Raw genomic sequence first — 13,696 nt, forward strand, 5'->3', positions numbered from 1 at the left:
TGGAATCATGTTCTTTCTCACCAAAATATTATTTTTCAGCCCACAGGGAACCCAGACTAGTCGGAGGGGACATTCCCTGCTCCGGTCGTGTTGAAGTGAAACATGGCGACACTTGGGGCACCATCTGTGATTCTGACTTCTCTCTGGAATCGGCCAATGTGCTGTGCAGGGAATTAGAGTGCGGCACCGTTGTTTCCATCTTGGGGGGAGCTCACTTTGGAGAAGGAAACGGACAGATCTGGGCTGAAGAATTCCAGTGTGAGGGCAACGAGTCCCATCTTTCACTCTGCCCCGTTGCACCCCGCCCGGATGGGACGTGTAGCCACAGCAAGGACATTGGAGTAGTCTGCTCAAGTGAGACCCAGACAATATGTTCATTTTGTCCCCATATTGTGAAGAGGGTAGGGTTAGGTAGTCACGGACATCTTGTTAAAGCCCTGTCTCCTTCCAGGATACACAGAAGTTCGCTTGGTGGGTGGCAATACCCCGTGTGAAGGAAGAGTGGAGGTCAAGATTCTTGGGACCTGGGGATCTCTCTGCAACTCTCAGTGGGACATGGAAGATGCTCACGTCTTGTGCCAGCAGCTTAAATGTGGAGTTGCTGCTTCTATCCCAGGAAGAGCACCTTTTGGAAGAGGAAGTGGGCAGCTCTGGAGACACAAGTTCCACTGCACTGGGACAGAAAAGCACATGGGCGATTGTCCTGTAACTGCTCTGGGTGCATCGTTGTGTCCTGCAGGGCAAGTGGCCTCTGTAATCTGCTCAGGTAAGAGAATAAAGGGCAGCCAATGAGAAGCCTCTCATGTGGTGGTATGCCTTGAGAGTGGGTATAAGCGGGAAGAGAGTGGGACGAACTGAGAGAGCAGCACTGATGTATACACACTACCATGTGTAAAAGAGATAGCTGGTGGGAAGACACTGTTTAACACAGAGAGCTCAGTTCGTTGCTCCGTGGTGACCTAGAGGGTGGGATGGGGGTTGTGGGAGGGAGACTCAGGAGGGAGGGGGTATATGTATACTTACAGCCGATTCATGTTGCTGTACAGCAGAAACTAACACAGCATTAAAAGATGATTATACTCCAATAAAAAATATCCTATGATAAACCATGGTGGAAAAGAGTATTAAAAAAGATATATTATATTATTTAATATATATTATACACATATATTATATATAAACATATACATATATACAATATACGTAATATAATGTATATATACATATAATACGTATTTGTGTAACCGAATCCCTTTGCTGTATAACAGGAATGAACACCATTGTTAATCAACTATACTTGCAAAAAAGGAATGGGTGTACCTATAGCAAAGAACAGGAGTAAAAGGAAATGATCTACTTTGAGAGATTATGAAAAGTGTACCAGAATATTAACTTCAATTGTCTTTTTAGTGGGAAAATAAACTTGATTTTTATGGACCTCATAGTTACCTAGAGCTTATGTGTGTGGGTCAGTCGCTCAGTCGTGTCTGACTCTTTGCAACCCCAGGGACTGTAGCCCACCAGGTGCCTCTGTCCATGAGAATCTCCAGACAAGAAAACTGGAGTGGGTAGCTGTTCCCTTCTCCAGAGGATCTTCCTGACCTAAGGATTGAACCCAGGTCTCCTGCCTTGCAGGCAGATTCATTACAATCTGAGCCATCAGGGAAGCCCATTTAGGACTTACCATGTAACTTCTCAGGCTTCCCAGGTGGCACTAGTGGTGAAGAACTCAGCTGCCAATGCAGGAGACATAAGAGACACCGGTTTTCCCTGGGTCAGGAAGATCCCCTGGAGGAAAGCATGGCAACCCACTCCAGTATTCCTGCTTGGAGAATCCCATGGCTGAGGAGCCTAGTGGGCACAGTCCATGGGGTCGCAGAGAGGCAGTCATGACCGAAGTAACTTAGCCTGAACACATATGTGCCTTCTCAGAGGATCTGATTCATTCTTAGCCTGGTTGACCCATACACCTTTCTCTAAAGCTATGTTTGTCCTGAGTTCATCCATCTAACACACCAACTGACCTCCTCTCTTCATTCTATCCTTTTGTATCTCTTGTGATGGATAATGTTTGATGCTTGCAGGAAACCAGAGTCAGACACTATATCCGTGCAATTCATCATCTTCGGATCCGAAAAGCTCTGTTGTTTTGGAAGAAAATGGCATTCCTTGCATAGGTGAGAATCAGTGACCGAACTATAAGAGTGATCTCCAAATCCTCAGAAACGCATTTATCAGTGTTTTATTTGCTCTTTCAGAGAGTGGACAGCTCCGCCTGGTAAATGGAGGTGGGCGTTGTGCTGGGAGAATAGAGGTCTATCATGAGGGCTCCTGGGGCACCATCTGTGATGACAGCTGGGACCTGGATGATGCCCACGTGGTGTGCAGGCAGCTGGACTGTGGTGTGGCCATTAATGCCACAGGTTCTGCTCATTTTGGGGAAGGATCCGGGCCCATCTGGCTGGATGAGGTGAACTGTAATGGAAAAGAATCTCGCATTTCTCAGTGCCGTTCCCATGGCTGGGGGCGGCAGAACTGCAGGCATAAGGAGGATGCAGGAGTTATCTGCTCAGGTGAGTTCTGCAAAATTACAACTGGTTACAGTTATGCAAGAAATGGCTGAGGTGGGGTGGTGGGTAGGGACGATATTAATCTGAGCAAACTCCTTGAACTACAGGTTCAGAGGGAACAATTGTGAGATTCAGGCTGCCAGAAGTGTGGATCTGATGCATTAATGCAACCTCATGTGCAAGGTGGGCTTTCCTGGTGGCTCAGTCAGTAAAGATGCAGGAGACCTGGGTTCCATCTCTGGATGGGGAAGTTCCCCTGGAGAAGGGAATGTCTACCTGCTCCATTATTCTTGCCTGAAGAATCTCATGGACAGAGGACCCTGGTGGGCTACTGTCCAGGAGTCGCAAAGAGTCAGACATGACAGAGGAACTAAGCACACAGACACACACGTGCAAGGTAGCATGCAGTATGATATCAGAAAGAGGAAAATTCAGAAGTGGGTTTGCATGTCATGAAAATGACAGTACAACTAATAATGAGAAATTCTTTTATAAACATATAGGGTGCTGGATGTTGGTTAAGCATTCGTTGTACCACATGATGATAACTGTACTAATGAAGTAGATTAAAAAGGACAAGAAGAAGACTTCCCTGGTGGTCCAGTGGTTGAAAATATGCCTGCCAATGCAGGAGACACGGGTTTGATCTCTTGTCTGGGAAGATTCCACATCCGCAGGGCAACTAAGCCCATGCATAACTACTGAGCCCACCCTCTAGAGCCCACACCCCTTAACAGGAGAAGCCACCAAAATTAAAAGCCCACATACCACAACTAGGGAGTAGCCCAAGCTCATTGCAACTACACGAAGCCCATGTGCAGCAGTAAAGACTCAGGATAGCCAAAAATAAATAAAACTTTTTTTTTTCTTAAAGGAGAAAAAAAAAATACATTCTACAGATAAAACAAGCACCATGCTCAAGTAATTTTTCATGACAGACAAAGAATCACAGTGAGACACTACTCTTGTTTTGTATACACGATAAGATATTGGAAAGCATTGTAAACTAGAAAAATGTACTCAATTGTAATGTATTGGGGAAAAAAATGGTGCTATGACTTAGCAAAGTGAAAAATTCTAAATGCCAGATGTGATTTTGCTCTCACATTTAATGACATAAATCTGGTAGAGGACATACAAAACAAAACTAGCTTAGCTGGTAAAGAATCCATTTGCAGTGCAGGAGACCCCGGTTTGATTCCTGGGTGGAGAAGATCCCCTGGAGAAGGGATAGGCTACCCACCTCAGTATTCTGGTCTGTATAGTCTCTAGGGTCACACAGAGTCGGACACAACTGAGCGACTTTCACTTTTACTTTTCAAAGTATCAGAAAGGGAACTATTGTCTTTTAAGGTAATGTAAGGCAATGGCAAGCCGCTCCAGTACTCTTGCCCTAGAAAATCCCATGGATGGAGGAGCCTGGTAGGCTGCAGTCCGTGGGGTCGCTAAGGGTCGGACACGACTGAGCGACTTCACTTTCACTTTTCACTTTCACACATTGGAGAAGGAGGTGGCAACCCACTCCGGTGTTCTTGCCTGGAGAATCCCAGGGACGGGGGAGCCTGGTGGGCTTCCGTCTATGGGGTCACACAGAGTCGGACACGATTGAAGTGACTTAGCAGCAGCAGCAGCATACAAAACATTGGTTTTAGTGTCTGAGTATCTCACTAAATTTTAACTGTCAAGGACAATTGTCCAAAAATGAACAGAACAGGGTTACAAAGTCAAAATTACAGTAATTTAGAGAGAAAAAACCCAAACTGTATAATTCATAAAAGGCTCTGAGAAGCTTTTGATTGAGATTTAGATGTCACCTTAGAGTCACTGTTGGCATTTTAAAGAGGTCCCTAATTGCAAAATCCAGGACTGCTGCTGCTGCTAAGTCACTTCAGTCGTATCCGACTCTGTGTGACCCCATAGACGGAAGCCCACCTGGCTCCCCTGTCCCTGGGATTCTCCAGGCAAGAACACTGGAGTGGGTTGCCATTTCCTTCTCCAATGTGTGAAAGTGAAAAGTGAAAGTGAAGTCGCTCAGTCGTGTCTGACCCTTAGTGACCCCATGGACTGCAGCCTACCAGGCTCCTCTGTCCATGGGATTTTCTAGGCAAGAGTACTGGAGTGGCTTGCCATTGCCTTCTCCAAAAATCCAGGACTAGAAAACCAGAAAATATTTATAGAACAAATATTTTAAGAAAATCTCCAAATCATTCAGAAGTTACTAAAGAATTTCTAATAATGGCATATCCTGTTAGATCATGTTAGTGTTACTCGCTCAGTCATGCCCACCTCTTTGCAACCCCATGGACTGTACCCTGCCAGGCTCCTCTATCTGTGGAATTCTCAGGCAAAAATATGGGAGTAGGTAGCCATTCCCTTCTCCAGGGGACCTTCCGAACCCAGGGATTGTACCCCAGTCTCCTGCACTACAGGCAGACTCTTTACCATCTGAGCCACCAGGGAAGTGCAGTGGCCTATTTTTAAAAAACATGCTCACATCAGAGTAAATGAAGAGAGTCCTCTGGATCTTCAGGAAAGATGTGAAACTGCTAACTGTTTATTTCACCCCAGAGTTCATGTCTCTGAGACTCACCAGTGACACCAGCAGCGAGACCTGTGCAGGGCGCCTGGAAGTTTTTTACAGTGGAGCTTGGGGCAGCGTGGGCAAGAGCGACATGTCTGCGACCACGGTGGGGGTGGTATGCAGGCAGCTGGGCTGTGCGGACAAAGGGAGTATCAGACCAGCACCTTCAGACAAAGTGGAGAAGAGGCACATGTGGGTGGACAACGTCCAGTGTCCCAAGGGACCTGCAACCTTATGGCAGTGTCCATCATCTCCGTGGAAGAGGAGACTGGCCAGCCCCTCAGAGGAGACCTGGATCACGTGTGCTGGTGAGTATCCGTGGGCCTGTATGACAGTCTCATTCTGTTGTTCCACTCTCATCTCCTGATCTAATTCAGTGAGAATGAGTAAGCTTTGGTTAACCCTTATTCTACCTGGATGATGTAACTGGTTATTATTTGTTTTGGCCTTTGGATACTCAGGATCAGTGACCATTTTCTCAAAGACGATCATACTCTGATGGCCTTCTCAAAAGTTTTATTCAGTTGTGCTTTCTCTGTGAACAAATTAGGATCAGAGAACATATAATTCAGTATTTGACTATTGAGTTGCTCCATTTTTCCTTCAAATAATATCTTGTTACACTCAATGTAAGGAGAGAAGCAGTCAGAAAGAGCAATCCTGAATTATCTCCCTGTTCTACACCTTCTTAACCAGAAGAAGATTTTTATTTATCTGGTAGTTTGAGAGGATTTATACTGAGTTGGCCAGAAAGTTCATTTGTCTATAATTATGGAACAAAATTTTTGACCAACCTAATACATTTACAATGCTAACTTTATCTCATTGACATTTACTAAGTCACACTAACGTTCTATTGTCCAGGATGAAATATTTAATACACCCAGTTTGTTGGAAGGACATGCACTTCCATGAAAGATGAATGTTGTAAAATTCCAAATGCACATTCAATAAGCAAAGTTTTAAAATAGATTTTTTAAAAAGAGTTTCAAATTTTTCTTTTCTCCTGTGACCTCCTGGGAGCTTTTATCTTCTCAGAAATGATCAAGGTGTCTCTGATTTTTTCAGATAAAATAAGGCTTCAGGAAGGAACCACTAATTGTTCTGGACGCGTGGAGATCTGGCACGGAGGTTCCTGGGGCACAGTGTGTGACGACTCCTGGGACCTTAACGATGCCCAGGTGGTGTGTCGCCAGCTGGGCTGTGGTTTAGCTCTGGAGGCAGGAAAAGAGGCAGCGTTCGGCCAGGGGACCGGACCCATATGGCTCAGTGAAGTGAAGTGCAAGGGCAATGAGTCCTCCCTGTGGGATTGTCCTGCCAGATACTGGGGACACAGTGACTGCGGGCACAAGGAGGATGCCTCTGTGAAGTGCTCAGGTGAGCGCAAGGGGTCTGGAATCTCCGGCAGAGAGGAGAGAGTGGGCGGGGAAGTGCATTGTGTAAGGACCGGAAGTACCAACCCAGCGACCTGGTGGGGAGAGAATCCTGCGTGTTGTTATGCATTGGTCTTCGGACGGTAAAGAATTCGCCTGCAATGCAGGACACCTGGATTCGATCCCAAAGTTGGGAAGGGCAACCCACTCCAGTATTCCTGCCTGGAGAATTCCGTGGACAGAAGAGCCTGGTGGTCTACAGTCCTTGGGGTCGCAAAGAGTCAGACACGTCTGAGCGACTTTCACTGAGGAAAAGCATTTAGCTTACATGTATCCGTGCGCAGAGGAAGGAAAAACTAGAGGTCTCTAGTTTTGGGTGGGAAGAAGTCGTTTACTTGGTTGAGAGGCTAAATCCTCAGACAGGAAACAGACATAACTGTTTCGTATGTAACTCCCAGAATTGAGTCTCTCCTCTTTTCTCCTACAGAAATTGCAGAGAGCAAAGGATCACTAAAGGCCACAGGTATATCAAGGGGTTTCTGAGCATGGGACCGATTGTCTGCATTATTTAGAATCCCTCTTATTAAGATTTTTTAGGTCAGAAGCTCTAAGAAGCTGAAATTCATTTCAGCAATCCTGTAGTTGACCTAGAAAAGGGATAGTAACTGGGAACCCGGGTCTTTTAGCTAAGATGTTATTACCTCTTGTGATGTTTCCCTGTGCTCAGGTCACTCGTCCACTGTTGCACTTGGAGTCCTTGGGGTCATTCTGTTGGCCTTTCTCATCGCAGCCCTCTTGTGGATTCAGAGGCGAAGACAGAGACAGCAGCTTGCAGGTCTGAGCCAAATTATCATGTCTCTAACGTTTCTATGGCATAAGAAGTTTCTTGAAATAATACAACAACAAAAAAATTAGATTCAAGTATCAAATGGCCAGAAAGAGGAAACCTAGGAGATTTAAACAGTTTCCCCAAAAGAAGAAACAAAAATTCAGAGAAGAAAAGGGGCACTGCTTGTATTGATGATTATTATAATGTAACTATGGGCTTCCCTGGTGGTTCAGTGGTAAAGAATCCACCTGCCAGGACAGGAGATGAGGGTTCAATCCCTGGGTCAGGAAGATCCGCTGGAGAAGGAAACGCAATCCTCTCCAGTATTCTTGCCTGGAAAATTCAATGAACAGAGGAGCCTAGCAGGCTATATAGTCTCTGGAGATGCAAAAGAGTCACGTATGACTTAGAAACTAAAAACAACAGCAAACAGTCTATCTACATTTTTAATTGGGACGTTATAGAATCAGTCTTTTAGAATGAGTATGCTTGTGTGGTTCAGGATGAATCCTTTATTGCCCAAACATTTATTTGCTCTTACTCTATACTTATGACTAAATTTACCGTTCTGTTAAGCAACATGCTAGGTTCTGAAGATGATTCCAACATGGATAATCCAATGTTTTTGTCTTTATGTAATTTCCTGTCTAGCAAAAGAGAGACATATGTAAACAAATAAATTGCAACGTATTATTATATAGTAACATGAATAAAGAACAAAGGGGGCCCAGAAAATAAATTAATTAACTGAAAAAGGAGTATTGGAGGCGTCTAGGAGATTTTGAGACAAATTTTGAAGATATAGAGCAAAGAACTTAGTGAGGTGCATTTCAGGGAGAGAAAAAAATATTTTCAAGTGTAGAGAAGCTTAAAAGATGGCACATTTGGTGTTTTGGTGGGAGTAAGTAAAAGGTGAGTTCAAGGACAGAAGTTCCTGATGAGGCGGAAGAAAGGGGAAGAAACAAGTAGTGAAGTTCTGTATTGACTGGTAAGAAGATTAACAGTCATTAAAGAGTATAGTATAGTGGACAGAGTAGTCAGGTAGGCTCTTAGAAAGTTCTGTTTGGACATCTGAGGGGCTTAAAGAGAACCACGTTATTGACAAAGATAGGATTTTGAAATAGTTGAGATGAAAGATGAAAAAGACTATAGTGAGAATGAACAGGAAAGGATAAGTTTTATAAAGATTTTAGACAAATCTCCAGTGAATTATGGAAGAATGCTGGCTGCCTTGGGGGAAGAAACTGGGTTGGATGCCTGGTTTAGTTTCATTGCTATTGCATTTGCGTTTGTGGCATCACAAGGGTGAAGCTTGGTAGTAGAATAGAATGGAAACAGGACAAGGGCTTAGGTGATGATTGGGTGTGTTTGAACTGCTGGGAAAAAGCACACATAGGGAGGGAAAGTTTTATTATGCCCCCCTGACTCCTAACCTATGACCTCTTTTGTCAGTTTCCTCAAGAGGAGAGAACTCTGTCCACAGAATTCAATACCGGGAGATGAATTCTTGCCTGAAAGCAGATGATCTGGACCTATATAATTCCTCAGGTCTGTGGGTTCTTAGAGGGTCCATAGCCCTGGGGTTCAGACCAGTAACTGCAGCTGAGGCTGAGAGGCATTCTACTTCACATAGTAGTGGAAAGAAATCTCAAACATAATAGGAAGCCTGTGCTGCACAAAAGGAAGAAAGGCAGGAATGAACTAAGCATTATTCTTAGAAATTGAATTATTGAATTATTCATTATTGAATATTTAATAATGAATAAATATTCATTATTCATAGAAATTGCAATCATGAAGACCTCTGGCTAAGAGGTCCATGATCATTTCTGACAGAGGAACTGCATATTATGACTTGCACATCTTTATACTGAAACAGAAACTAACCTTCAAAAGATTAAACATTTCATATCTCTTTCATAATTTCTTCCATTTCCACTTTCTGCTATGTTCCTTTCTCTAACTTACATTTTTCTGAAAGTTTAAGCTTCCTGTGTCTTTATCCCATCAGAAGCCATTCCTATTCATGCGACTAGCCTTATTTCCCATTACATAAAGCTTCTTTTTTATTCTCTGACTTCTGTTTAGCACCAGAGCACCAATTCTGCCTCTAGGAAGCATAACTCTGCTGGGTTGCAAAAAATATCCCAAGGATTTCCCTGGTGGTCCAGTGGTTAAGACTCTGTGCTTCCACAGCAGGGGGGCATGTGTTCAATCCCAGAACTAATATCCTGCATGCCGTGTGGCTAAAAAATACAATGCAATGCAATACAATACAATAATAATAAACATCTTAAAAAACCCCAATATCCACTTTATGAAGACTCAATGCCTTCTCAATATTCCTTACCATCTGAGAGGGATCTGCCTCACTTCTTCAGTGCAAAGGAATTGGTATTTGCAAAAACCAACTCAAAGAAATATATATAAGACATGGGGAAGAATTTCCGTGCCTCTTAATTGACACTGTTTGCCTTCCTAATTGTGAACAGTGTTTTTAAATGTTCAAAGAGCTTCCGAGGCACATGAGGGGAGGTCTGACTTATTTCCCAGTAATTATTTTCTTCCTTTCAGAAAATTCCAATGGGTAAGATGGTTTTAATGATGCTGGACTAATTTCTGTGTTTAAATCTCTTCCTATTTTTGGATGAAAAAGAAGATCACTTCGATGTACAATGAAAAAGAAAAAAGGGAATTGTAACCTGGTGAGGTAAGAAGAATTTATTCATCGTTGTTCGAAGGAGTTACATTCCTTTTGAGAATGCCTCTAGTATTAAGAAGAAAGAAAGAATGTATATACATATGTATGTCCATATATATTTATGTCTGTATGTATATCCATATTCAGAATATGCAACAGCTTTTTAAGAAATTGATTTTATTTATTCATTTATTTTTGGCTATGCCGAGTCTTCGTTGCTTTGCGCGGGCTTTCTCTAGTTGCCGGAAGTGGGGGCTACTCTTCATTGCGGTACACAGTTTCTCACTGTGGTGGCTTCTCTTGTTGCAGAGCGCAGGCTCTAGGATGCATAGGCTTCGGTAGTTGCAGCATGTGGGCTCAGTGGTTGTGGCACGTGGGCTTAGCTGCTCCATAGCATGTGGGATCGTCCCAGATCAGGGATGGAACCTGTGTCCCCTGCATGGGCAGGCGGATTCTTATCCACTATGCCACCATGGAAGTCCCTGCAACAAATTTTTATAAATGACTCTTGTCCGTCCCTTAGTTACAGATATCTTAAGCAATAACAGTGGTTTATTATGTTGCTAAGGAGAAGCTGGGGAAGTAAATATGAATAACTCTTCTAAAGATATTATAGGAGTCATTTCAGAAAAGAGACAAGACATGTCTGCAGGTGTATAATGCATGTTAGGATAAAGATAGTAAAAGACACTATAGGCATATGGAAAGCTTGCCTAAGAGTTTGGAGAGGCTGTGAAGATGTGATGATCAAGTTTAACATCTGGTGACTGAAAGATGGGCCATTCTAGGGAAAGGACATGGCATGTACCAAGTGTGGCATGGGTGGGGAGAGCAGGGAAAGGAGGGTGGGATGAATTGGGAAATTGGGATCGACCTATATACTCTATTGATACCATGTATAAAGTGGATAATGAGAACTGACTGTATAGCACAGGGAACTCTGCTCAGTGCTCTGTGGTGACCTAAATGGGAAGGAAGTCCAAAAAAAGAAAAGGGGATATGTGTATACATAGAGCTGATTCACTGTACAATAGAAACAAACACAACATTGTAAAACAACTATACTCCAATAAAAATAAATTTTAAAATGTGGTATAAAAGAGAATCACGCCTTTGGGGAGTGGTAAGCTTTTCATTCAAAAATGTATTGAAAGTATGTTTGGTGACAAATGGTGTCCTGAGCACTGAAGATGCAGAGATAAAATATACTATTGACCAAGACATGGCTATTTGATGAAAGATCTCACAGTTTCTGTGTGGGTGTACAGAGAGGCCCTGCCGGGGGAGGGATGTGATGAGTGTCTAGACAGGAAAGGCTGCATAGAGCCCAATAACAAATGGTCTTATCTGTTGTATTTCCTGTTCATATTTTATTTCATGGACTGTTGGGGAGGTGGTGGGCTTTGGAAGATTAAGTTCAGGCAAGATATAATCAGATTTGCTTTTATAATTTGTTTTCATAAGAAAAATGGAACAAAAGAAAAAAGTGAATAAGGCAAGAAATTTATTATTATACATAAAAAAGAACAGATGGTGAAATGAATTAGTGGATACATTTTCTATTTTGTTAAACAATTTTGGGAGGACTCTTCCTCTGGAATAATATATAGCAGAGTATGGGTTTTTGTGGAGATATTTTATATGGCATATGAGAAATACAGAGTGAGACAAAGAATAAAAGTTAGACTTCTTAAAAGTATGTAAATGTAAAATGTTAATATCATACTTATAGACACATAAACATAGAGTTGTCATAAACTGTATACAGGATAAAGTGTTAATATATGTATACAATATATATATAGTATCATAATATATATATAAAAGGCTTCTCAGGTGGCTCAGTAGTAGAGAATTCACCTGCTAAGCAGGAGACTCGAGTTAACCCCTGGGTCGGGACGATCCCCTGGAGAAGGAAATGGCAACCCACTCCAGTATTCTTGCCTGGGAAATCCCATGGACAGAGGAGCATGGCAGTCTACAGTCCATGTGGTTGTGAAGAGTTGGACACGACTTAGCAACTAAGCAGCAGCATATATAAAAAGCAATTGTTAAGACAAAGCATGTAATAAATGATTGGGCAATGGTATGAAAAAAGCAATTTTCACAAAGTGAATTTTAAATGACTATTGAATAATTTTAAAATGCTCTCAATATGTCTGGGCAATTCAAAGTGTGATTAACAATGAGCTATTCTTTATATAAATCAGACCAACGTTGGTGCTTAAAGCAGCACCAGCGTTTCTTGTTGGTGGGAATACAGAGAAAAATGTAATTTCAAATGTTGCTGTTGGAAACAAGAGGTGTAGTAGCCTTATGAGAGAGAAACTTAGAAACTTTTATTAATTTGAAAAAAAAAAAACATGCTTCCCAGATCTTTTGACCCAACAATTCTACCACTAAAAATTTCTTTCATACAGATAAAGCTATTAATATATAAGAACAAATATACAAGAATTCCTTTTAGCAGCCTTTTTAGTACCAACCCAAAGCTAGAAACAAAGTGAATGCCAATCAGTGGGGTAGTTGTGGCTGGAAAAATTATGGTGCAGCCAGCTAAAACAGAAAAAATCGTGCTCAAAATTTAATAACATCATTCCGCTTTTGTGTTCATGTTACTGAATACAACTAAGCATAATGTTTGCATTTATAAAACAATAGTGTGTGTACAAGTAAAGAAACAAAAATTCTAACAGATTGTAAACTGAGGACTATGGATGACTTCTGGTTAGTAATGTCAAACATATGAGTATTCTGATAATTGATATTTATCTCATAAATAAATAATAATAAATAATAGATAACAAACTACTTTTTCCTTAAAGAGTAATCACTACTAAGTCACTGCTTCAGAATCACACTAGGGTGCATTTCAAAATGGTCTTTCTGTTCTGTACTTCTCTGGAGTAGAAATAATTCTTAAGCACACTGAAGTTTGAAGATCATTGCATTTAAGTTTTCTGTTTAGGAAAGCAGTATGGTTTTTAATATATGTGAGTAAGTGAGCAAATGAGTGTGTGTGTGTGAGAGAGAGACAGATGTAATATAATACAGTATGTTAAATTATAATGTGGTTCTTCTACATGTGTGCGTGTGCATCTGAAGAGAAAAGTCACATTATTCTATTTGTGTCTTTAGTTCAGCCAGCTTGACGAAGACCTGGACTACTGAGTGAGCAAGGATCAACAGTGAAGATCACAATACAGTTCTTTGTCTCCTGGTATTCAAAAGACCGCTGCTGAATTTTAAAAAATGAATTTGGTGAATGTGATGACTAAAATGTTGTAGATAAGATTTTCAAGGGTATTAAGTAAAAAAGAATATTGCTGATTTGAATTTGTCTGAATTCCTTATTTTTGATTCTAAGAATTTCTGGATGAGCTTTCTGACATTTACAGTTTCATAAATACAGTATGATGTTTTTTCATCTGACAGTGTTCTTATTTACATATATCTTTTTCTGCTGCTGCTGCTGCTAAGTTGCTTCAGTCGTGTCCAACTCTGTGCAACCCCATAGACGGCAGCCCACCAGGCTCCCCGGTCCCTGGGATTCTCCAGGCAAGAACACTGGAGTGGGTTGCCATTTCCTTCTCCAATGCATGAAAGTGAAAAGTGAAAGTGAAGTCGCTCAGTTGTGTCCGA

At 41.8% G+C, this 13,696-nt stretch overlaps 1 protein-coding gene across 2 annotated transcripts in view; it reads left to right on the forward strand.

Annotated features, from left to right (window-relative positions):
* LOC129536140 (scavenger receptor cysteine-rich type 1 protein M130) overlaps positions 1–13,390 on the forward strand; it is a 34,944-nt gene extending 21,554 nt beyond the window's left edge. Inside the window, exons 7-17 of one of the 2 annotated variants that reach the window (XM_055394865.2) lie at positions 40–354; positions 452–766; positions 2,085–2,177; positions 2,259–2,573; positions 5,139–5,459; positions 6,220–6,528; positions 7,012–7,047; positions 7,252–7,359; positions 8,806–8,901; positions 10,010–10,063; positions 13,193–13,390. In XM_055394865.2, the coding sequence (XP_055250840.2) occupies positions 40–354; positions 452–766; positions 2,085–2,177; positions 2,259–2,573; positions 5,139–5,459; positions 6,220–6,528; positions 7,012–7,047; positions 7,252–7,359; positions 8,806–8,901; positions 10,010–10,032 (1,931 nt within the window). In that variant the 3' untranslated portion in view covers positions 10,033–10,063; positions 13,193–13,390. The remainder of the gene's footprint in view (positions 1–39; positions 355–451; positions 767–2,084; positions 2,178–2,258; positions 2,574–5,138; positions 5,460–6,219; positions 6,529–7,011; positions 7,048–7,251; positions 7,360–8,805; positions 8,902–10,009; positions 10,064–13,192) is intronic. The other variant, XM_088837373.1, reaches the window with a different exon arrangement.
* Positions 13,391–13,696: the final 306 nt, after the last annotated feature.

Source organism: Moschus berezovskii, chromosome 6 (genome assembly GCF_049115385.1).
Source record: "Moschus berezovskii isolate FMDL1 chromosome 6, NW_MosBer_1.0, whole genome shotgun sequence".
NCBI lineage: Eukaryota > Metazoa > Chordata > Mammalia > Artiodactyla > Moschidae > Moschus > Moschus berezovskii.